General features: G+C 41.8%; 1 protein-coding gene across 3 annotated transcripts in view; it reads right to left on the reverse strand.

Annotated features, from left to right (window-relative positions):
• Positions 1-512: 512 nt before the first annotated feature.
• Positions 513-26,238, reverse strand: part of LOC144605485 (uncharacterized) — a 39,034-nt gene continuing 13,308 nt past the window's right edge. For 2 of the 3 annotated variants that reach the window (XM_078420798.1, XM_078420799.1), the window contains 4 exons: positions 18,725-20,291; positions 13,988-14,299; positions 10,414-10,914; positions 513-1,224 (listed from right to left, as the gene is read on the reverse strand). In XM_078420798.1, coding sequence (XP_078276924.1) covers positions 820-1,224; positions 10,414-10,914; positions 13,988-14,299; positions 18,725-20,291 — 2,785 coding nt within the window. In that variant the 3' untranslated portion in view covers positions 513-819. Of the gene's footprint in view, positions 1,225-10,413; positions 10,915-13,987; positions 14,300-18,724; positions 20,304-26,238 lie in introns of all 3 variants that reach the window. The other variant, XM_078420797.1, reaches the window with a different exon arrangement.

Here is a 26,238-nt window from a genome sequence, read left to right on the forward strand (position 1 = left end):
AAATAATTTACTACGGTAGATTAAGAAATCCCAGTTTCCTGGCAAAAGCGCGCGGGGATCCACAATCAGTAACCTGTGCCCAACTTCTCCCCATATCCCTTGATTCCACTACCCCCCCCCCAAAGCTCTATCTAACTCTCTCTTAAATTCATCCAGTGATTTGGCCTCCACTAACCTCCATGGCAGAGAATTCCACAAATTCACAACTCTGGGTGAAAAAGTTTCTTTTCACCTCAGTTTTAAATGGCCTCCCCTTTATTCTAAGACTGTGGCCCATGGTTCTGGACTCCCCCAACATTGTGAACATTTTTCCTGCATCTAGCTTGTCCAGTCCTTTTATAATTTTATATGTCTCTATGAGACAGGACTACTTCTTCATAAAAATACATGTCCAAGTGAGTGTGAGTTAGCTTCTGAACCCACATACGGCTACTATGTACAGTGATGGAATAGAAAGTTCCCAGATCGTTGAAAATGAAGTAATTGAATTTATTGCTGGGATAAACCCCAATCCGTCAACTCGGACATTTACAATGAATATAATGAATAAACGGCATCTTCAAATTCAATGCATATAAACGCTACAATGTAGGAACTTTCCAACATATCCTGACAAAAAAAAACAATATTACTTTGCAGAACACTATAATGGAAGTGTTGAATTATAGAATCTGAGAAACCCCCTATTCAAAACTACTCAACATTGTAGTAGAAATAACATTTGAACGATAAAAACGTCAAATTCGTGTAGTTCCAAACTACTGGGCAACCAGTTATTTAAGTTTGAAATAAGAACTCCCGCTTTAAAATTGGGGGATCTTACAGATCTCTCGAAACCTTATTCATCCTTATAATCTCCAGCGCGGCTTCTTTCGCCTTCAGAATCACCTTCAGTCGTCTTATTTTCTCTTCGCGAGCGGTCCTGTCCATGTTTGAAGGAAGCAAGGTTGCCCGGGAAACACCCGAGAGGTCAAGCACTTTATTCGCCGCTGCGCAATGCGTCATCAAGTTGGAGGATTCCGTTCCATTTGGCTCCGACCTGCTGTCCAGTGAACTGCTGCGAGGCCGAACACGGACCTCTCCAACGACATTTTCTTCCCGGAGACAGCTGTACGCGTGCTCCGACTTTCTGTTTAAAAAATGTTTCTTATCAGGCTGCTTCTTAATTATCACCAGGTTCATCGCAGGCTTCACGTTTGTCTTCGAGAGCGATTTAGCCTTGATCTACAACGAATGAATCAGATATCAGCATAAAGATTCCAATATTGCATTTATAACATCAAAAAACTATGACCATCTATTTAATCGATTCTATTGCATCCATAACTTCGAAGCATTCGGAACATCTAATACTACCTACGTTTTAGCTTATTTTCAGCGCACTCTAAAATAAACCCGATTAATGCATTTTAATCTGTGCCACTGTTGTCGTGCAAGCCGGAAACTGTATAGATGATCCAAGTAATGTTTTCCAATGGACAAGACCCACTCCACTGGCGGTATTACATCTGGAGCTGGGACAGTGCACAGACTGTCAGCTGAAGTTAAATATTCCCGCAGGAGGAAGATTCTTCGCCACAAATACATACACCTTTCCAATCCTTACTGTCTAGGTTTGCAATTTCTGATTGGCTTTCCTATGCTACCCTCTCTTCCTTCGAGGTCACAACGATGAATAATACATTGGCAATCCGTCGTTGCTTTCTCATTCTGTATCCGAAAGTTCCACCGTACTCAGATTGGCGGATGTACCTCTCTGCTGAAAAATTAGCTTTGAGATGGATTGTGTATAATATATTAAAATCGAGCGAATCATCAAGCCTAGTGTGAGAGTCCATCTGCACAACAGCCGAGATGGCAGCAACAGCATCGAGAAGAGGATGTGGTCCAATCCAAATACTCGCCGATATTTTAATCGAAAGCCGTTGCTGTGAACTATAAGGAGCTGGGATTCAACGTTAGTTCTGGGAGGGGGCGAAACATGAGTCAGAGGGATTGGACCAGAAACGCCGAGTGTGAAAACACAAGGAATTGCAGATGCTGGTTTATATATTTTTAAACCACAAAGCGCTGGAGCATCTCACAATAGCTGCGGCATTTGATGAGTAACGAAACCTCACCCACCGAGAATGACGTTACATCTTGCACTGTTTGCAATCTCAATTTATAACATGCAATTCAAAACTCAGTAGCAATGAGAATAAAGTTGGCATCATGTTTCGCGGAGTGAAGCGAGAGCTCGTGAATTTTAACGCCATGTGCTATATGTTGCGAATGGGTTTTAGCGGTATTTAGTCAACGCGCTCAAAGACCCCAGAGCAGTATTCATCCCGATGGGCAGATTGCTGAACAATTTAATCAAAGTGCTCGGAACCTAGGCTCTGGTCAGGCCACGTTTGAGCACGAGATAGGGACTAACGTAGTCCGCGCCCAGAACCTAAATTCAATTGCAATGACATTTGGAAAACTTGGGGCTTCCAGTTTAAAAGGAGTGAGTGGAGGGGCCAACTTATGGACGAATGTCAAATAGTCGTTGATATTCCATTACTTTCGTACTCAAACTTCCGAGGTAGGGAAAAAAAACAGGCCAAGACATTCTTTCTTCTTCTCAAAGTGAACACAAGAATTCCGATACTTGGAATGAGCTGGGTTAGACAGGCCCTGTCAATCTGTATTTATGATAAAGAAAACAACGAAACAAAGAAACCTAACAAGTTATCGTTGCCTAAAAGTATTAGTGGGTGATTAAGATGGAAATAGAAAGAACTGCAGATGCTGGAATCTTCAGCAAAATACAAAGTGCTGGAGTAACTCAGCGGATCAGACAGCATCGGTGGTGGGAATGGACAGGCGTCGTTTGGGATCGGGATCCCTCTGGAGAACTTTCTCGAAATGTTATCCTCACCATGACATCAACAGTGGCGGGTTCTATGTTGGAACATTACGACTCTGGCCCGGATTTAGAGTGGCTGACTTGCAAATATCCTTCAAGGTGTATTGTAGTTGTCTTTCTAACCTCTTTCTAACTTATTAGTTACAGCGAAGACAGCGCGAGGGGCGATCTTACTGCAGATACTGGCAATAAAAGGTGTTTTGTTATTTATCTCGGCCACAGGAGGCTGAGGAACACGGCGCACGGAATGCTATACCCAATTACAACCTATAGCAGTTATGAGTACATACAATGTAAAGGTAATTTATTGTTCGTTAGGCAACAAAAGAACATTTATTTTTTTGTCTTCTGGATTTATTATCGATCACGCTGATTAAGGAACTACTTTCACGGACGTTGAATTTTATGTGCGCGGAGTGCTTCCTGCCTTACGCTGAACAGTAAAAAACTGAGTGACAGCCCAAATAAAAGAAAAGCGACCACTCTTTTAGGTTGAATTTGACTGCAAAATGACAACATTAAAAGGAATTCTAGTTTTGTCAGGAATGGACCTTTCTTCCTCGGGTGACAATTAGAATTAGACACGAGTTTACGGGATGACAGGAGCAAGGAACTGCAGAGGCTGGTTTACAAAAATAAAAGACAAAGTGCTGGTATCACATTTGTACCAGCATCTGCAGTTATTTTCCTAGACAAAGTGCTGGAGTTACACCGCGGGTCAGGCAGCATCCTTGGAGAACACGGATAGCTAATGTTTCGGTCGGGTCCCTTCTACAGACTGGTGTTTGGCTTGTTTTCACTTCCAACCTAATCCTGTTTCCAGAGTAATTTCTTTACTAGGTTACATAATAGATTATTTTTCAGACATTCAGCATTTAGGAGTACTGTATGACTAATGGAAATCGGCACGTTAAGTATTTTCGCTGGTCATCAGCCCAGAGTTCTGCTCTTGATGTTGGACTGTACTTGAAAGGACAATAGTTCCTTTCTTGTTGGCATTTATTTGCATACAAGGTCCAGCGTTCATTTCAAGTACCTGGTTTGTACTCTCCACGCTCAATCTCTAGCCCAGATCGCATTGAGGTTAGATTGAGATATCTCACTGAAAGGCACATTTTTAAAGAAAAGGTTTGACGTGGTAGACGTGGTGGATGTTTCCCCAAGACTGGGGCATTTAGGAGCAAAGGTCAGAGACTAAAAGTAAAGGTTTGGATATACAGGAATAAGACAATGATTAAGTTCTTCACTCAAGAAGCTCAGTCGTTGAACTTATTCAAGACACATGTTGATAATTCCTTAGATGGAGGAAAGAACTGCAGATGCTGGTTTAAATCGAAGGCAGTCACAAAATGCTGCAGTAACTTAGCAGGTTAGGCTGCATCTCTAGAGAGAAGGCATGGGTGACGTTTCAGGTCTGAAGAAGGGTCTCGACCCGAAAATTCACCCATTCCTTCTCTCCAGAGATGCTGCCTCACCCACTGAGTTACTCCAGCATTTTGTGTCTACTTTCGATAATTCCTTAGATATTAAGAGAATGTAAAAATGGCACCAAAATAGAAGCTCATCCACAATTGTATTGAATGGTAGAAAAGACACAAGGCACCAAATGGGCTACATTGCTTAAACTCAAGGTCATCCATAGCCTGACACCAGACTGCATTCTAGCTAAACTCACACTATTTCCCATAACGGGCAAGAATTTTCTTTAGAATCAGTCCAAAATAATTCATTACTCAACTTTATATCTCAATGATTCAGCCACACCAATTCATCAAACACCTCTCTAGCTGCTGTCCAATTCAACATTCTTTAATGGGCAATACAGATAGATTGTTAAAAATAAAATTCCAAAAACTGCAAGCATTTGCAACAAAATAGTTCCGTTTTTCAAACTGTAAAAGGACTTATTTGCTTGTAACAGAAACAAGTCACAACTTTTATGCAGATAATTTACAAGATGCCATAGATTGTGACAGCGGTTAGTAGACATGGACTTTTCTGTAGGCCAGATGAAACAAGATTGGCTCAGTCTTTTTTATTTTGGTCACAACTATTCTATGTACAGTGCCTTCCATAATGTTTGGGACAAAGACACATCGTTTATTTGCCTCTGTACTCCACAATTCGAGACATGTAAGAGAAAAAAAATCACATGTGGTTAAGATGCACATTGTTAGATTTTAATAAAGGCCATTTTTATACATTTTGGTTTCACCATGTAGAAATTACAGCAGTGTTTATACATATAAACACTGCTGTAATTTCTACATGGTGAATACAAAAAGTATAAAAATGGCCTTTATTAAAATCTGACAATGTGCATCTTAACCACATGTGATTTTTTCCAGTATCCCCCCCCCACCCCCTCATTTCAGGGCACCATAATGTTTGGGACACAGCAATGTCATGTAAATGAAAGTAGTCATGTTTAGTATTTTGTTGCATATCCATTGCGTGAATAGACTGCATGAAGTCTGCGATTCATGGACATCACCAGTTGCTGGTGTCCTCTCTTGTGATGCTCTGCCAGGCCTGTATTGCAGCCATCTTTATCTTATGCTTGTTTTGGGGGGTAGTCCTCTTCAGTTTTCTCTTCAGCATATAAAAGGCTTGCTCAATTGGGTTCAGATCGGGTGATTGACTTGGCCACTCAAGAATTGACCATTATTTAGCTTTGAAAAACTCCTTTGTTGCTTTAGCAGTATGTTTGGGATCATTGTCTTGGTGTCGAATGAACCGCCATCAATGAGTTTTGAGGCATTTGTTTGAACTTGTGCAGATAGGATGTGTCTATACACTTCAGAATTCATTATGCTACTACCATCAGCAGTTGTATCACCAATGAAGATAAGTGAGCCAGTACCTTCAGCAGCCATTCATACCCAGGCCATAACATGCCCACCACCGTATTTCACAGATGAGGGGGTATGCTTTGGATCTTGGGCAGTTCCTTTCCTCCTCCATACTTTGCTGTTGCCATCACTCTGATATAAGTTAATCTTCGTCTCCTCTGTCCACAAGACCTTTTTCCAGAACTGTGGTTGCTCTTTTAAGTACTTCTTGGCAAACTGTAACCTGGCCATCCTACTTTTGCAGCCAGGGGTTTGTGTCTTGCAGTGTCGCCTCTGTATTTCTGTTCATGAAGTCCTCTGCAGACAGTGGTCATTGACAAATCCACACTTGACTCCTGAAGAGTGTTTCTGATCTGTCGGGCAGGTGTTTGGGGATTTTTCTTTATTATAGAGAGAATTCTTCTGTCATCAGCTGTGGTCTTCCTTGGCCTGCCAGTCCCTTTGCGATTAGTAAGCTCTTCTTAATGATGTTCCAAACAGTTCCTTTTGGTAAGCTTAAGGTTTGGCTGATGTCTCTATAACAGTTTTATTCTTGTTTCTCAGTCTCATAATGGCTTCTTTGACGTTCATTGGCAAAACCTTTGGCCTCATGTTGATAAACAGCAATAAAAGTTTCCAAAGGTGATGGAAAGACTGGAGGAAAGACTAGGTGCTGAGCACTCCCTTATACCTGCACGAAGGAGGCAGTTAAACACACCTGAACAATTACAAACGCCTCTGAAGACATGTGTCCCAAACATTCTGGTGCCCTGAAATGGGGGGACCATGTATAAACACTGCTGTATTTTCTATATGGTGAAACCAAAATATATAAAAATGGCCTTTATTAAAATCTGACAATATGCACTTTAACCACGTGATTTTTTCTATTACAAATCTCAAATTGTGGAGTACAGAGGCAAATAAATAAATGATGGATCTTTGTCCCGAACATTATGGAGGGCACTGTATATGGCGAGTTGGAAACAATGCCTTTAACTATGCACGAGATGATTAAGGGAGCTCTCGGCCAGGAGTTCAATAGCTCTTGTTAGGATACTTGGGATTCATTTCTTGCAACTATGTGCAAAGATAGACAGATGAATTGCTGCTCAAAACTAATGGTTCATGTCCATTGGATATTTGCTTTAGTACTGGGTTCTAATGCTTATACCTGCCTAATGTTCTTCGATGGGCTTTCATAGATAACAAGGATGAGGATAGGGTATAATCAAATTACTTTCTCAGGTGTCATCGCTCATTGTGCACCTTCCTTCTGTCATGAGTTAATTAACAATCTGGAGTGTGACAATTGTAAATCTAAAATCCCTTGTTTACACATTTACACAGAAAAGAGGACATTGCTGATTATTACTGAATTATAATTTCACAATCATAAACCTAAATATATCTATCTTATCCTGGAAGATCTAATTGAAGAATTAATAGCTTAAGCTTGAGATTCTCATTTCTATAAAAAATGTCTACCAAACCTTGTCTGCTATTCAGGTGAATATTGCTTTGAATAATTTGAACAAGCCATATTCATGGGAACGTGTCCTCAACTGGTCTACTGCAAAGCTGTTAATTCAGATCCAAGATTAAGGAGTCTTTCAAAAAACATTTTTTCAGCCCTGGCTTGCAGTTCAATACTAATTCATTTTAATGATGTGTAGTATTTTCCTGCAAATCCTTGGGAACTTTATCTTGTACTCAATTCATTGGTTATTAGGAGTTGGTCTTTGTATTCATGAAAAAGTGAAATTGCTTGCAAGATATTTTGTTTGAAATAGCTGCTGCTGCCAGTTGTAACATGTACAATTCCAGTTTCTGCAAATTAATCATTTTCCCAGTTTGCATTGCCATGATTACAATTACAATTTAAGCAGATTAATATGGAAGTTAGATTCCAATATGGATGGAAGAATAGTGTATTCTAGAACTTATTTCCAAAATTAGGGTCCTAAACCTAAGAATCTTTTATTCATTCAGAAAATTAGGTTGTCATTTGCAAGGGCCATCACTGCCCATTTATACACTGTCTTCACATTTACAAAGGAATGAACAGAATTAATAAGAACCAAAAATGTTCTAAATAGCCAGAATATATACGAAGTAGCTGGCTTCTTTCTCCATGGCTGCTTTATCATTTGTGGCTGATCTTTATCTATTTTACGTAGGTTAGAATATTTTAAGTAGCAATTCACCCACTAAGCATAGAGCATTGATAATATGAATGTCAATGCTGATAAGTTTATCAATAACCGATGACTATACCCCAAAATTCACTATATGCAAGCTGATACTATCACCAAATAGTCCATTACACTTGTGAAATAGCTGACCTATGCGTATTCAATATTGCAAGCAAAAATCATAAGCACCCACCTAATAAATGTTTTATTTCCTCAAAATAGCAGAAACTGAAATATAGTCTGCCAAATACTGTAGTTTGGAAATGTCTGACTTAATAATTCAATGCAGCTCAGTTTATAGAAACTACTGCCTTGTCTAATTAACTAGTTCTGCACAGAAGTGCCCAAATGGCTGGAAAATAATGCACATGTTCTCAGAAAGGGGTTTACTTTCATTGAAATGTATCAAAAATTAAAACATTATGTTCACCAGAAAAATCATCTTTTAGAGTTCATGCAATGAATAATATTAGCGCACAGACTAATTTTGATCTCAAGTGAAACCACAAAACTGATTCATTGGTGACTGATACTTAGGCTAAATAAATCTGGAGTTACAATAAACAATAGGTGCAGGAGTAGTCCATTCGGCCCTTCGAGCCAGCACCACCATTCAATGTGACCATGGCTGATCATTCTCAATCAGTGCCCCGTTCCTGCCTTCTCCCCATACCCCCTGACTCCGCTATCCTTAAGAGCTCTATCTAGCTCTCTCTTGAATGCATTCAGAGAATTGGCCTCCACTGCCTTCTGAGGCAGATAATTCCACAGATTACCTGCTGGCCATGAACACCAGTGGCATATACATTGACAGTCAGTTTAATGGTAGAAGGGGAGAGGGAACATGGGCCAATGACAGCGGCAGGGACATTAACCAGTTCCAGGAGTACACCGGCCCTATCCCCAAACTCTATCTCCGTTACATTGATGACTGTATCGGTGCTACCTCCTGCATCCATGCCGAACTCATCGACTACATCAACTTCATCACCAATTTTTATCCTGCACTCACATTTACTTGGACCATCTCTGACACCTCCCCCCCCCCCCTCCCCCCTTTCTTGATCTCAATTTCCATCACAAGAAATAGACTATTGACTGACGTCTATTACTACGTTTTCACCAGTACTATATTTCCTTGCCACGTCGTAGCCACCACTGTGAATACTAAATTCTGACATCCAGACCTCTGGTTCTCTATAAATAATTAACACCATAAAAAATGGTTATGAAGGAAGTTTGTCATGAATGCAAATACTAACATGACTCTACTTGAATAGAGGAGTGCTTCCAGTACGTTGGGGTCAATGTTCATCTCAATCAATGCCTCAACGCCATGAAGGCTGATATTCCACTGTTCATCTAAGACCTCACCAAGATGGGCTGATAACCCAGACAAACTGAATATGTCAATACCTTGTCAATGGAAGACAGATACAACAATCATGAGATGCTAAAGTAATATGAGTGTTCTAAACCTCATCAACTTGGAAAGATTGTAAGATTAAAAAACTAAACTAAATACATAAAAGCTGAAGACAAAAGCGACGCAGGAAAGATGAAGGAGCTAAATGAAGGCCAAAGGCATAATAAAATTCTGTTCATTGGAGAATAATTATTGTAAGTTTACAATATCCACAAAGGATATAAAGATTTAACCGCACTGATATGGGATGAATAGAGAAAGACTAATAATGGGGTATTGAGAGAATTTATTAGGAGTAAGAGACTATCCTGGCTGCAAATGGGGTGAGAAATACAGGTCTTGCTCACCAGACAACCAATCAAAAGGAAAAACTACCATCAGACGATGAAGGGAGGGAAAAAGCAAAAAGTGCGAATAGCTTTTCTTTCGATGAACTGCGAAAGGAGATTAGTTCATGCTATTGTACGAATTTGAAAATGCATAGTATCAAAAAAAAGTTTTGTTTAGTATTTCATAGTGATCATATCATATATCATATATATATACAGCCGGAAACAAGCCTTTTCGGCCCTCCAAGTCCGTGCCGCCCAGCGATCCCCGTACATTAACACATTAACACATTAACAATGAAGGAAATGGATCAAAACTGCAGAATCTATGGTCCAGGACTGGGGTGCATTTGCATCACCAGCATAATTTATACAATGTGAACCCAGTTTCTTGGCCCAAGACTAAAATGCATTTTTTGGTTCAAAGAATAAGTGGTATACAATTAAACAAAATATAACTCACGAAACGGACCAATCTTACAGAAGGACCACATTTAGCAGTGCAATTTTTAAGCTGGTTGTAAATTAGCTTTTCTACAAATTAAAATTGCAAATATTAAAATTGGATGTGACTGCTAAACAATGCTGCAAAAATAATTAATTTCAAAGAATTTAAATATTTGCAATTGTAACCGCACTAAGTCAGGACACACAGAATAAACATTCAGATCTTTTAAGTAAATAGCACAAGGACACAAACTATTAAACTTGAATAAGAACTTTATAAAGGTGCCAAAACCATTTTCTTCCGTATTGCTTCCAGCGTAGCCTCCTTCTCTTTAAGAACCTCTTTCAGTCGCCTGATCTTCTCATCACGTACAGAATCATCAACACTCAGGGGATGAGTGCTTGTGCGTGCTGTGCTGATATCAGTGGCAAAGGAGTGTCCTATTGAAAGAGAGGAGATGCTGGGTGCAGGATCTGGACGAGGAGCCAATTGAAGGCCAGAGGCATTGTCTATCCCAGCGACGAGGGGGGATTTCATTATTAAGCACTTCTCTGGTGCTGTGCTGGGCTTAGTTGTGCTGGCAAGTGCCTCTTGTTTGCTGTGTGAGTCAATGTGGGAGGTTACAGCTGCACCAAGGGGAGGTGCTTCCGTACTGTACAAATGAAGACAACTGTAGGCATGCTCCGATTCCCAATTTGAAAAGAATCTTTTTAGGCATTGTCTCTTAACTGCCATTAAACAATGGATGCTTTCTGATTTTCTTTTCACTGGCGATTTAGGCTCAACTTTAATCTAAAATAAAAACAAAAACTCCAGATGATCAACATATACACACTGAAGATTTCCATAAATTCCAGGGTTATTTTTATAATATAAATAAAAAAAATTGCAAGTCAAAAGCTATTTATACACGTTTACATAAGTTTTGCATTGTATCCAAGTTTACTTTTAATCCACGTAACAAGGGATATTATAGAATCTTTCTCATCAATCCTAGCTGGCTGTTAGAACTGAGTCTTCAGGTCAGGTTGTGAGTTCCAACCAGACTCCAGGTATTTTGGCATATTATGTAGGGAACCACTTCAGTGACTGCATTGGTGGGTGTGCAGATATTAAACAGATGCCCCATCTGTCCTACAGAACACAAATCCTAATGTGAGACGACTTGAATGTAATACAACGCTTCACATTATATAATAATAATTTAGATAAGGGGATTGAAGGCTTTGCGGCCAAGTTTGCAGATGGTGCTAAGATAGGTGGAGGGGCAGGCAGTGTAGAGGAAGCAACGACCTGCAGAAGGACATGGACAGGTTAGGAGAGAAGTGGCAGATAAAATTCAGTTTAGCAAAGTGCGGAGTTGTGCATTTTTGTAATAAGAATAAAGGTGTAGATTATTTTCTAAATGAAGAGAGAATCCAGAAATCGAGCTGGTGCAGGACTCCCAAAAAAGTTAATTTGAAATTCGAATCGGTAGTAAGGAAGGCAAATTCAAAAACAGAGATGAAATGCAAAAATAGAGATGAAATGCTGAGGCTCTAGAAAGGTGTTGGTCAGGCTGCACTTGGAGTACTGTGAGTATATTTGGGGCTCATATCTGAGGAAGGTTGTTCAGGCTCGGGAGAGAGTCCAGAGGTTTACAAGAATGATACCAGGAATGCGTGGGTTAGCATATGATGAGCGTCTGACAGCACTGGTCTTCAGTTTAGAAGGGGGACCTCATGGAAACTAACAGAATAATGAAAGGCATCGAGTGGCTATCGAAAGGATGTTTCCACAGGTGGGAGAGTTTAGGACCAGAGTGCTCTTTTAAAAAGAGGGTGAGGAAGAACTTCATTAATCAGAGGATAATTCATCTGTGGAGCGCATTGCCACAGAGGGCTGTGGAGGCCAAGTCAGTGGATATATTTAAGGCAGAGATAGGCATATTCTCGATTAGAAGGGGTGTGAAGGATTATGGGGAGAAGGCAGGAAAATGGGATTGGAAGGCAGAGATCAGCCATTATTGAATGGCGGAGTAGACTCAATGGGCCGAATAGCCTAATTCTACTGTTATAACTTGTGAACTTGTGAATGGAGGAGTGCTTCCACAACGTCATGGTCAATGTTCAACTCAATGCCTAAAATAAATGGGTATTTGCTTTGGGACATTGTTGCATGTATTAAGTTGTAACCACTTTTAGTTGAATTCAAAGTACTTTTGAACCACTTGAGATTGTGAAGAAAGCTATAGAGACCGGAGATCGTTCCCTCCGCAACTCCCTGGTTAATAATAATAATAATAATAATGCATTACATTTATATAGCGCTTTTCAAACACTCAAAGACTCTTTACAGGGATTACTAGAACATAGAGAAGAAAATAAATAGATAAATAAGTAAACGAATAGAAAAAGGAGACAGAAGGTGAGGTGACGGTCAGTGGTTGAAGGCAGTGCTGAACAGGTGAGACTTCAGTGATGTTTTGAATGTGGTGAGTGAGGAGGAGTCTCTGACGGTTTGGGGTAGTGAGTTCCAGAGGGTGGGACCAGCGATGGAGATAGCCCTGTCCCCCCAGGATCTGAGTTTAACTCATCTGTTCCCACCCAAACTACCCCCGCCCCAGGTACTTTATATGCAACCGCAGGAGATGCAATACCTGTCCCTAAACCTCCTCCCTTGATTCCGTCCAACGATCCTGACAGTTCTTTCAAGTGAAGAGGAGGTTCACATGTACCTCCTCCAATCTCATCTACTGTATCCGCTGTTCCAGGTGTGGACTCCTATATATCAGCGAGACCAAGTGCAGGCTTGGCGATCATTACGCTGAACACCTGCGTTCAGTCTGCTTAGGCCTACATGATCTCCCAGTTGCTAAACACTTCCTGGGCTTCCTCCACAGTCAGAGTAAATTGCTTGGGCAACCTACAACCCAGCAGTATGAATATTGACTATAACTTCAGGTAACCCTTGCTTTCCCTCTCTCTCTTCATCCCTCCCCTATCCTAGTTCTCTGACTAGTTTCACTGTCCTCCTGATTAAATTTTGTTGATTGTATGCCTCGTTGTCACCTTCCCATCAGCTAACAATAATCCATTCTGCATTTTCCTTGATTCTCTTCCCCTTTGATGTCTCATTTTCACACCTTACCATTCCATAACTCTATTTCTCCCTCTCCCCAGACTCTCAGTCTGAAGAAGGGTCTCAACCCGAAACGTCACTCATTCCTTCTCTCCAGAGATGCTGCCTGTCCCGCTGAGTTACTCCAACATTTTGTGTCTATCTGCTATATAAATTAAATTGCTTGGGCAACTTACAACCTAGTGGTATGAATATTGACTTTTCTAAATTCAGGTAACACCAAGGCATTATAAAGTCCTTGAATGATATGACTGAGTAAGAGTGCCATTTCAATATTAGATTTGGAAGACCCTAAATTCTCCAGTCTGTGAACATGTAGGACACTATTAATCCAGTTTTCTAGAGGGGAAGGGAAAAGTATTTTACACAGGATTCCTGTTTTCATTGGATATCCAGGGATATATCTTGGAAAATGGCAGCAGGCAACAGGTTGGAATAGGATAATGATGTTTTCATTGTCAAATACCTCACTAACACTCACCCATGTAGAGTGGTCATCTGACAACAGACAATCATCACCCCATTCTTAAATAAATTTAACAAATTGTAATAATACACAATAATATTGGCAGGAAAGAAAATGTGGGAATATCACAAGTTCTATGCAGAATACTGCCATTTCTTAATTAAAATAGTTGGTGTCTCCAATTAAAGTAGCAGTTTACACAAATTCTAAACACATAAAACCAGCATTACAATTCTCAAATAATTTAAAATAATTCATGACTGCTGAATAATTATGTACCTCCATGTCCTTTGTATGGTATGCGTAATATCCTGCGTCTATAGGTTCCTCCTTCTTAACAACTGGAAGCATTGCAATATCTTGGATTTCTTTATTAGTTGCAGCAGTCGTAATATCATCCACTTTCTTTGTCTGCTGATTGGGTGACTCTCGTGCCTCAGAGATTGCAGGTGAGCTGCTCTTCTCCCATTGCACTAGCTGCTTTTGGGAAATTCTGGTGAGGCAGATTCGGAGATTGGTGCGAATTCCTGCCTTCTTTAATAATTGTTCATCAGTTTCCTCTCCAACCATCCTACAAACCGGATCTATATGCTAATGGGAAGTAGAAAGAGAGAAAAGAGGAGCAGGGGTTTAGCAATTCAACAAATATAAACAGTCTAAAACTGAAGAAACCAGAAAGGACACAAAGTGCTGACGGAGCTCAGCATGTCAGGCAGCATCTCTGGAGAACGTGGATGGGTGACAGTTCGGGTCATGAGCCTTCTGAAGAAGTGTCTTGGCCTGCAACATCAGCTATCCATATTGGTCCAACGATGCTGCCTGACCTGCTGAGTTATCCCAGCACTTTGCGTCCTTTTGTGTATTAACCAGTTTCTGCAGTTCCTTGTTTCTACATAAGAAGAATCCAGGATGATTCTGCTCAAATAGAACCACACTGTGAGAAGCAAGATATATTTTATTCCAACAATTTGGAAATAAAACATATTTTCATCATGCTAGTGATATAACATTCTATGTTGATTTACAGTCTCCTGGCTTATAGTATGCACAACATACAAAGAAAATATTTACAGAACAAACGTTAAGTGATAACAAATTTTAAAATTAATTTATAATTATAGGAACATGAATAGAAGCCTTCATCCACTTGTGCCCTCTCTGTCATTCACAGCAGGGATTGAAAGCATATGGATTATGGGCAGGCAGATAAGAGTTGGTTTTGGCATCATGTTCAAAATAAAATGGTTCAGTTGCCTGATAACAGCTGGAAAGAAACAGTCCCTGAATCTGGAGGTATGCGTTTTCACACATCTTGCCTGATGGGAGAAGTGAGAAGAGGGAGTGGCCAGGATAAGACTTGTTCTTGATTATGTTGGTAGCCTTTGTTGGGATGCATCACAACATGGTTTGGGAACAGCTCCTTGTAAGACTGCAAGAAATTGCAGAGAGTTGTGGATGTAACCCAGACCATCACGTAAACAGATCTCCCTTCCATTGACTCCATCTACACTTTACGATGTCTTGTGCTGCACTTTATGTTCTTTAAATAAAGACCCCGCCTCCTCAATTCTCATGATAAACTCTCCATCCCAGGAATCAATTGTGAACCTACATTCTAATCCATCTATCAGTTCATTTTTATTTGGATAGGGAAGCAAGACCTCTACAAAATATTCCAGACAATATCTAAACAAAGTGCAATACTATTGGACCAAGTCATCTCTACTCTTGTACTCCAGTTTGTACAGATTAAAAGACCAACCTACCATTGACTACCCAATTGCTTGCAATATCCACTATATGTTAGGTGTTAGTGTACAAAGGTACCTTGGTACCTTTGGATACCAATCCCTTTCTTAAAGGAACACTTCACATTTCCATTTCTTCTGACAGCAATGTAAAGATTTCCACATATATATTGTTTAATGTGAAATCCTCACAATTGTGTCAGTCATCAAGCACAGAAGATAGACACAAAGTTGGAGTTACTCAGCGGGCCAGGCAGCGAGAAGGGTCACGACCCGAAACGTCACCCATTCCGTCTCTCGAGAGATACTGCCAGTCTTGCTGAGATACTCCAGCTTTTTGTGTCTATCTTCGGTTTAAACCAGCATTTGCAGTTTCTTCCTACACAAATTGTGTTGTGCTGTGTTCAATGTTCACCACTGTAATCTGGATAGAATCATGAAACATAATGAGTTTGAGCTTTACTTTTGCCTGTTTTACATGTTACCCGTCATTAAAATTTGCTTTTTACTGACATTGTATATTTTGAAATAAGGGCATTATAAATTTACATATGCTACTTGAATCATTTACATATGTTCCGATCTATATGTTATCTAGAATGTTGTACAAAAAACAAACCCACTTGCTGCGCAATTTTTAAAAATTTGTTCAGCCAGTTTGGCAAGCTGCTGGATGACATAAATATTCTTGAACTCTTGGCTCAAAATACATCACCAGTAAAAGGGAAAATTATCATCACAGAAAGAAAAATTTAGTTTAGTTTAAAAATACAGTGCGGAAACAGGCCCTTTGGCCCATCGAGTCCACGCAGACCAGCAATCCCCGTACACTAACACTATCCCACACACTTGGAATAATTTACAATTTTTATTGAAACCAATTAACCTACAAACGTGCACGTCTTTGGAGTGTGGGTGAAAACCCGGAGCACCCGGAGAATACCCACACAATCACGGGGAGAACCTACAAACTCTGTACAGACAGTATCCATAGTCAGGATCAAACCCGGGTCCCTAGCACTGTAAGGCAGCAACTCTACCACTGTGCCATCGTGCCGCCCTGTAGAAGGCCTCCTTTGTTACTGGAAAGTGTTGTCAACCATAAATTTTGGCCAAGTACATAGTTTAAATAATAACAATCACAAACATTTCAGCAAGATGCAATGTCTATAAAGCACTTTAAGAGATGCATGTAAACCATGCAGAGTGAAATTCAGGTCATTTTCATCTCAATATCTCAATTAGTGGCAAACAAGGCCATCCTACATTTAGTTTTAAGAGAACATTCTTAAAAATCAATATCCGGATCAAAGAAGAGTGGAGACACACTCAGTCTATCTCACTTTGATGTTAAATTTGATTTGAAACATGATTTTATGGATCATGTTGGTGCGTCATCTGGTCACTACATGCCTTTGCAGAACAGACCGGGCTTCTTCTAGACAACCCATTGTTTCTCACAGTTATCTGGTATTTACCTCAACTCACTCTTGCACAAACACCATCTCCTACACTCAATTTCTCAGTCAGTCACATCTGCTCCCAAGATGAGGCTTTCCACTCTAGATGTCCTCTTTCTTTAGTAAAGATGGATCCCCCATGCTGTTTTAGATGGGTCCATCACCCATGTCTCCCATAGTTCTGCTCTCCCTCCCCCACTCCCTAAATGGAACAAAGATAGTTTACTTTTCACCCCAGCTTCCAAGACCTTCTTTTCACCCGAGCTTCTGCATCCAACTCATCATTTCTCCAACATTTCCACCATCTCCAATGCGATCTCACATCTTCCCATCCCCACCCCTTTCCACTTTCTGCAGAGTGAGGCCACATGCAAACTGGAGGAACATCTCATCTCCTGCTATGACAGCTTACAGCCCAACAGAATGAAGAATGAATTCTCAAATTTTAGATAAGCAAGCGTCAAACAGCCCTCTCCCTCCCGCCCAGCCCCCCCCCAAATCTTTCTTCCCTGGATCTGCACCAATTCCTCCCACAATCCCACCACTGCTTTTTCTCCTTTCTCTCAACCTATAACCCTTTATAACCCTTCCTCTGGCTTCACATTTCACAACTTGTCTTATTTCACTGCATTTTGTCTTGTCATATCTGGCCTCTGTCCAACCATATGCCAATCAAACCCCTTCACTTGCATCCACCTAGAACTTGCAATGCTTTGGCCTGTGCCCACTCTTCCAACGTCCCTCCCCCCCTCCCCCCCACTACCAGCAGTCTGAAGAAGGGTCCCAACCCGAGACGTTGCCTGTTTATGGTGAACCCATAACGTTCTGCAATTTCTTGCGGGTTAGAGTAGAGCAGTTACCAAACTAAGCTGTGATGCATCAGAATAGGATGCTTTCTATGATGCCTCCATATAAATTGAGACACGTTAAATGTTTTAGTCTATTGAAGAAAAATAGGTATTGATATGCTTTCTTGGCTGGACACTTATTTTTAAGTGAGGATAGCGTATGGCTTAGTAGACAACTTCCAGTTGGAAGGGCTTCCATATTTTGGCTGTTGGTCCTTCAAGCTGATAGAGGCCATGAGTTTGGAATGTGCTGCCTAAGGCGAGTGGCTGCACTGCATCCTGTCGTTGGTGCAAAATACACTATTGCGCTTTGGTGGTGGAGTGAGTTGTGGAGGATGTGGATGGGATACATATCAAACAGACTATGTCCTATATGGTGTTGAAAACCTTGAGCGTTGTAAAACTGCATTCATCCAGGCAAGTGTTCACATTCCTAACTTGAGCCTTGTAGATGGTGGACAGGTTTTGGGCAGTTAGGAGGAGAGTTACTTGCCACAGGATTTCTAGCCGGCTCTGTTTCTTGTCAATGGCAACCCCAAGGCTATTGTTAGTGGGGTATTCAGCAGCGGTAATTCCATTGAATGCCAGGGGTTGATACCCGGATTTCAAGACTTTGACAATTAACCCATTGTCAACAAATTACATTGAATTTAGCGAAGGTCACTATGGTCTCACAACATTTATATAAAGCAGGCAAGCAAGGTACCATGTTTCATGTACAAAGTTATGAACACCAACAATGAGAACATGCAAAGGCTACAATTTAAGAAGTACTGAGCTCCACCAAACACTGGAAAGATCTATTGGAGGCTTAACTAAATTCTATGCAGTTAATACATCAAACGTCAGCTACATTTAACATTTTAAGCAGCCAAATCTGTTACGTCTTATTTCCTAACACAAAGAAGACAATACAAATATTTATTTTATTCTAACTTTAAAAACTGTGGAAATGCTCACCTCACATTCACTTGGTATACCACAACCCTTGTGGGTATCACTTCCATCTGTGGGGCTGCTTTCAAGTTGATTCTCCTTCTGCTCGATAGGTTCCAAATCAGGGTCTTCTGGTTCCTCTTTGATTTTAATTTGTAAATTGGTCTGTGATAAGATTCTGGGCGAGGTGTTCTCCTTTTCTGGATGATCACCAGATGTTGAAACTGTCTCGGGACCTGTGCTGAATGATCCACTGTTCTTCTGCATGACAAGGTAGATTTTACCATTGTCAATCACCATGGCATTCTCCTTCAATAAAGGAAACAAGCCTGCTTCAGTTTCTGTATATGAAACTGACGGTGGTGGCACAAGGTTTAGAAACCCTCCTTTTGCATGCTGCTTATCGGCCAAATTCTTTAAGATCTTTGAGGCCAAATTATTAGAAGATTTAACTGGAACAAAGCATTGTGATGAATAATCTTTGTTCTTCACTGCCGATGTCAAAGGAGAGACCTGGGACTTGGACTGCTCATTGTTTAAAACTGCTGCACCACTGGCAGATGGTAGTGAGCTAATCACATGGCCGTCACTACCAATGACGATTGTGGGGACCTCGACTGTGTTTTTGGGCCGAATGTCTGGGAAGCGCTTTGCAATTGTCTTCGCAGTATTAACTGGGCAAACATAAATGACTGTTGGAGATGGCTGTAGAGATTGACTCCAGTTAGCAAGGTTGCAGGCTGCAGCAGATAAAATCTTCTCCTGAACGGCATGAGGCAGTAGAGATTTTGGTACAGATTTGACTTCTGCATTTGCAGGGATCTGAAGATGATGGTCAGAAGGCAGTATCGGTGTCTTAAAAACCATGAAAGTCTTCTGATCCTCAGTTGGAGTGGGAAATGGCAAAGTGCTCTGCTCTGATACGTCAGGTAAAGTAGCTATTGCCAGCTGAGGAGTCTGTATGTCCTCTGGTAAAGTTGAAGATGCTTTGGTTTTTTGTACAGTAACTGTCGTTATTTTATAAGCCATTTGATCTGGAGCCAAAGAGGGAGAAGAATAGGTTTTCTGGTTCGCCCGGCGAAGCAAATTCACTTTACTAATCCTCGGTTCTACTGGCAAAGTAGAAGATGGTTGGGTTTTCTGTACAGTTGGATTATGTAAAGTAGTTGTTTTTGGACTACAGGACTCTTTGGCTGTAGCTGAAATAGTAACTGGTTTGGCCTTCTGAATAGGTAGCCCAGATAAAGTAAATGCTGCCAGACTTGGACATTGCGAAGGTGCAACTGTTGGTGCCGTGAGTACCTTTTCTTGAGACAAGTTGGCTAGAGGCACCTTACTGTTACTTACAGGTGCTATCAGAAATCTTCCTGTGTTGGTGGTCTGCAGTAGTGGAAGACCTCTTGTTTGAGAAGTGCAATTTGTTGTTGTAACGGAGATCCTATTTAGTTTAGGAAAGGAACTACTGGTGGAAATTGGAAGAGGAACAGTCGGGATGTAATGTACAGTGTTGTTGGAGAGTGGAATTAGCTTCAGGAGGTTCTTCCCATCAAGACTTGTGGTCTGCACAATCCGATACATGCATCCAGAAATGCTAGGAGAGACACTAAAATATGTTAATAGGTGATATGAAGATATCCATTTCTATTACAAAATATGTTGCCCGAGATCATTAAACTAAACAATAGATTTAATTTATCGTGTCATTAAAACAACCAAGCAGATGATTCTATTTTAACTGTCACAGTTATTATTCATAAGTCCGAATATCAGGAGAATTAGGCCATTCAGGCCATCGAGTCAACTTCGCCATTCGATCATAGCTGATGTATTTTTTCATCTCAACCCCATTTTCCTCCCAACCCCATTTTCCTCCCTTTTCCTGGTAACCTTTGACACCCTTACTAATACAGATCCTATTAATCTTCGCTTTAAAAATACCCAATACTCCACGGCCACCTGTGGCTATGAATCCCTCAGATTCACCACCCTCTAGGTATGGACAATCCTCCTTATCTCTGTAATAGATACATTTTATTCTGAGGTTGTGCCCTTTGTCTCATACCTGAGCTCCCACAGTCTGAAAGGAAGATGACATCTGCAGTTTAGACATTTCAATAAGGAGTGAACTAATGTAAAAAACTGCCTAATCAGTCTTTATTTTAGAATTGAAGTTCAGAAAGAGAAGGGAAGAATTTGCATAAAATGTGTAGAAAGGAACTGCAGATGCAGGCTTATACCGAAGATAGACGCAAAGTGCTGGAGTAACTCAGCTGGTCAGGCAACATCTCATGCTCAAAAAGGATGGATGAAGTTTCGTGTCAGGACCCTTCTTCAAACTGAAAGTAGAGGGGAGTGAAATGTAGGTAGGAAAAGGCCAGAACAATGCAGGGCCGACAACAGATAACCAAGGAAGGGTGGTGCACATAATGGTGATATCGAAGACATACAACGATGCGAACAGTGGAACAAGTTGGGTGACTTGGGTGGGGAAGAGAGGGAATGCGGGGTTACTTGAAATTAGAAAATCAATATTCTCACCGCTGGGTTGTACGCTGCCCAAGCGAAATATGAGGTTCCTCCAATTTGCGTGTGGCCTCTCTCTGACAGTGGAGGAGGCCCAGGACTGGAAGGTCAGTATGGGAATGGCAAGGGGAGTTAAAATGTTTGGAAACTGTGAGTTTGCGTGTGCCAAGGCAGACTGAGCGCAAGTGTTCAGTGAAACATTCGCCCAGTCTGAACTTGGTCTAGCCGATATATCGGAGCCCACACAGAGAACAACGGATACAGTAAATGAGGCGGAGGTGGTGCAAGTGAACTTCGCCTCACCTGAAAGGACTGCCATGATAGATGGAGTCGAGGGAGGAGGTATAAGGCCAGGTGTTGCATCTACTGTGGTTGCAGGGGAAAGTTCCTGGGGAGGGGGTGGTTTGGGTGGGATGGGATAAATGAACTTGATAAAGTTGCGGTGGGAACAGTCTCTGCAGAAAGCAGAAGGGAGGGGGTAAATGGAAAGATGTGACTACTGGTAGATCCCGTTGAAGGTGGCGAAAATGTCGGAGGATGAGGTGGTGTATGCGACAGCTGATGGGATGAAAGGCGAGGACTATAGAGACTCTGTTCCTGTGGCGACTGGGGGAGGGGGAGCCAGAGCTGAACTATGGGAGGCACAAGGTGCCTTCTCTGTGAAAGAAGAGAGGAACCGTCATTCCCTAAATAATGGCTGGGCGTGGCTGTGTTCTGCAGCTGCGGCTCACTGGCAGTCTCTCTGTCTTTTTTTTGTTTTTTTGTCTATTGTCATCGTTTAATGTACGTTTTGTTCTATTTTTAACTCTGTGTATGTGGGGAGGTGGTGGAAACCTTTTTTCTAATCTCTTCCTCAACGGAGATGCGACCTTTACCGTGTCGTATCTCCGTTCGCGCTACGGCCTAACATCGTGGAGTCGGCGGCCTCCAGCTGGGATCGACCTTGAAGACTCCGGTCGCAGGGCCTGGACTTACCATCTCGGAGGCTTCGGCCGTGGGCCCTGCAGACTGCAACATCGGGAGTTCGCAGGTCCCTGGCTGGCGACCGGTTTTTGGGAGCTCCAGCCATAGCAGCTTCGACCGCCCCGAAGCGCGAGGTACGATCGACCCGCTCGCAGGCCCTTCATCGCCCTGCGTGGCCTGGCCGCAGCACTTTCCATCGCCCGGTGGGGGCTCAGGACTTTCATCGGCCTGCTCGGCTCGGCCCTGGGACTTTCCATCGCCCGGTGGGGGCTTCAAAAAGTTGGGAGCCTCGATCACCTCGTGGCACCACGGGAGAAGAATGAGGAGGAGATAAGACTTTTCTTTGCCTTCCATCACAGTGAGGGTGTGCCTAGAGCAATCACTGTGATGGCTGTTTGTGTAAAAATTGTATCTGTGTGTCCTGTGCTTTTTGTTGTCTACTGCCGGACCCTGACGTGAGAGGACGCTGGCGCTGTTTATTCGCCGCTTTTCCGTTAGGATAGTTTGTCTGTTTGTTTTTATGTTATGATTGTTCTTGTAAAGCGCTTTGAGCTCCCGATAAGGCGCTATATAAAATAAATGCTTATTATTATTATTATTATTATTATTATTATTATAATGAGAACAACTCGCATGAGGATATTTCATGTCAATAGTCAATAGTCGTTTATTTGTTACATACACATAAATGTGTAGTAAAATGAAACATTACCCGCAGTTAAACAATAAGACCAATAAGATTAATCAATAAAAATGCAATAACACATACAATCACAACTAACACCAAACAAAAAAGAAACATCCATCACAGTGAGTCTCCTCCAGTCCCTTCTCACTGTGATGGAAGGCCACAATGTCTTTTTCTCTTCCCTGCCGTCTTGTAACTCCTGCATTCCCTCTCTTACCTACCCTAGTCGTCCTACATATATCCAGTGGGATCCAATGCAGGACTAAGGCAGGAAGTTGTCATGGAAGGTTATGAAAGAAAGTTTAGTAGACAGAAAAGGTAGGAGCAAGTTGATTGGAGTAGGTTAATGCAACTCAACGTGCCTTCCAAGGGATTAACACTAGCCAACGCTTTTACTGGAAATTATGGTGTTTGCTCCATCATCATCAAAAGGCAATTTTCACATCTATCATTGGCCCATAATGTGAACGATTTAACCATCCAGGAGCACTGTGTCAAGGGAAGCCCACTCAGGTGCTGCAGCATGCTCCACTATTCAATAACATCCTGCTGATCTTAACTATATATCCCATTAATTCTCATTTAGCAGAAGTTTCCATGATTAGACTTTAAATTATTCATGTAGCCATCTTCTACTAGTTTTATGGGAGAGGGAATTATGACATTTTTTCTTGGGTAGTCCTTTAGAATTGAGGATGACCTATTTCCACTGCAGTTCAGTGGGTTCTAAGATGGGTTATTGGCAAATTTAGGACATTTGGATAAGAAGTGAGGGACCAAGGAAAGATTTTTTGAGACATTAGAGATATTGTGGGAAGTAAATACTGACAATTGTATAAGAATGGAATGAGGAAGACATGGTCACATTTAGTTGAACAATGACAAAGGGGAAATACGAGAAAATGGTCTTTTCAGCACTTGAAATAGCTGAGGACATCCAATGAGGCATCACTTTTCCCTATTAGCATCACTTTGATATCCAAATAAAATAATTCAGGGTGTTCCTCCCATTATATGCTATTTTGGGGCAGCACAGAGGCATAACAGCAGAGGTGCTGCCTAACAGCGTCAGAGACCCAGGTTTGATCCCAAGTGCTATCTATGCAGAGTTTGTACTCTGTACACAGAGATCTCCCTGTGACCGTGTAGGTTTTCTCTGAGTGCTCCAATTTCCTCCCGCATTCCAAAGACATGGGTGCTTTTGGGTGATAATTGGTCAGTGTGGACTCGGTGAGCTGATGGGCGTGTTTCCACGCTGTCCCTCTAAACTAAACTACAGTCTCTACTTATAAATCATCTTCAATCCTACTGCATTAAGTCCTAATGTATAAAATGGGCAAAGCATGCCATGCAAATATGGTACTTCAGCAAAATAATTCACAAGACACACAGGCATTACACTTGAATCTAAACATAATTTCACTGATGTCCTTTTAACTGGAATGAAAAAGAAAATTACCACGGTGGAAGTGGCTGAAGTGGAGGCCTCTAGTTTTTCTGCAAGGTTAAAAAATATCCTAGACGATGCATTCAAGCGAACAACTGCAGGCTCCTTAGATCACAGGTATTTAAAGAAATGCACATTATTAACTTGGAATGCCAAAGGATAGCCTGGTGGTGTTGAATGAGGATTAGAAGGATCCACGACAAATTTGACCTGAATAACTCCAACAAAAGGATCAACTCCAAGGTAGCTGGCCCATGATACTCCAGGTAGTACCAGATCATTTAATATTTGACCACACAGCAACAATGCACCCAGTGCCACTGTGTGCGAAATCAGCTGTCAGCTATGGGCTGATTGTGAGTTGGGTTTTCCTGATTATATGGTGGAACAATGTCCAACAGAATATTCCAATCAGCAAAAGTCATTGCCAACAGTCAACAGATTTGCTCAATACCCTATGCTAGTCCTGAGACTCCAACACCCAGAATCTGAAACTCCTGCAATACCAAATGCCAGCTAGTCTGCCTTGATAACACAGTCACGGCAAATTTAACTACTCAGCCTGCCACACGATATACACACTTCCATGGTAGCCCAAAGGCAATCGTCTCTCCAAATGTTAAAAGCTCCAAACATTACCAGCCTGCCCAGTGAAGAACCCTCTTCCGATCATTGATACATCTCAGCCTTTGCCAACATTTACCCCTGGGACCCTTTTAACCACCAGACACAGGCCCATGGGCCATTTCCCTCTGCGCTGCCCTGCTGACACAGACTTCTAACCTTGCCTCACTCTCCCATGAATTTGTGATCCTGCGAATCCTTGCGTACACTGGCCCAAGATCCCTCTATTTCTCTGACAGCATGGTCCATGACCCCTATCCCTCTGCTCTCCCCAATTGCAGACCATTACCCAAAAGCCCCTGGCAACACGGAACTGCGACCCCTTTCCCTTCCGCACCATTGCTCAAGACCCGTTTTCCCTCTGCCCAACAAGTGTCCAGGACCCTTCAGTCCCCTGCCTCATTTCCTTCAGAACTCCCACCAACATGGGCCTGTGATCCCCTTCGAGTCCTCCGCCAGTCGTTTTTTCCTCCCAAAATAAACTTTATTCTGAACAAAAAGTATATCCTCACAAAAACTCAGTGTCTATAATTTAGTAGTCCCAGGTTAGAGACTGATTCGGGAGCTTCAAGCCACGGAGAGTTTCAACTGTCCCGACACGGGAGTTTCAATCACCCCGATGCAAGGGCTTCGGGTCGCCGGCTGCGGGAGCTTTGATGGCCCCGACTGCGGATGGATCGACAGCCCCGACCGTGGGAGAATAAAGAGGGAGAAGATTGGACTTTATTACCTTCCATCACAGGAAGAGGGGAGCCGCTGTGGTGGATGTTTATGTGATGTTAATTTTATGTTGCTGTGTGTCTTGTTGCTTTTCACAGTGTGGCTGTATGGTAACTCAAATTGTTACATGTGACAATAAACTGACCTGGAAACCTTAAAACCTAAAGAGTGGGTCTTACCAGCTCTTCACCTCCTGGAGTTCCTCCCTCACATCAACACCCCCCCTCCCTCGACTGCAGGAGACTTGTTAAAAGTCTGTTTGGAGTTGGCACCATTTCCTGACTCGGCCTTGCTATCTGAACATCTTAGAGCAGGAAGAACCTATTGATGTTCTCCTCGATTGCTTCCCACCAGTGCATCGGGGAGTCAAAAAGTGAAGTCACAATTCTCCAACCTGTGTAGCCCCTCTTTAGTTCCTCAATATTCTCTGGAGTCAATAGTTTGTTATTTTTTAGTTTGTTAGTTTGAGACCTTTTGGCACATTTCCAAGTTCAAGGCAGATGTGACTTTTATACAAGAGTGGCTGCACTCTTCCTGGTCTGTTCTCTACTGGCATCTCCGCAGAGGTAGGGA

This window comes from Rhinoraja longicauda, chromosome 24, assembly GCF_053455715.1.
Source record: "Rhinoraja longicauda isolate Sanriku21f chromosome 24, sRhiLon1.1, whole genome shotgun sequence".
Lineage (NCBI taxonomy): Eukaryota > Metazoa > Chordata > Chondrichthyes > Rajiformes > Arhynchobatidae > Rhinoraja > Rhinoraja longicauda.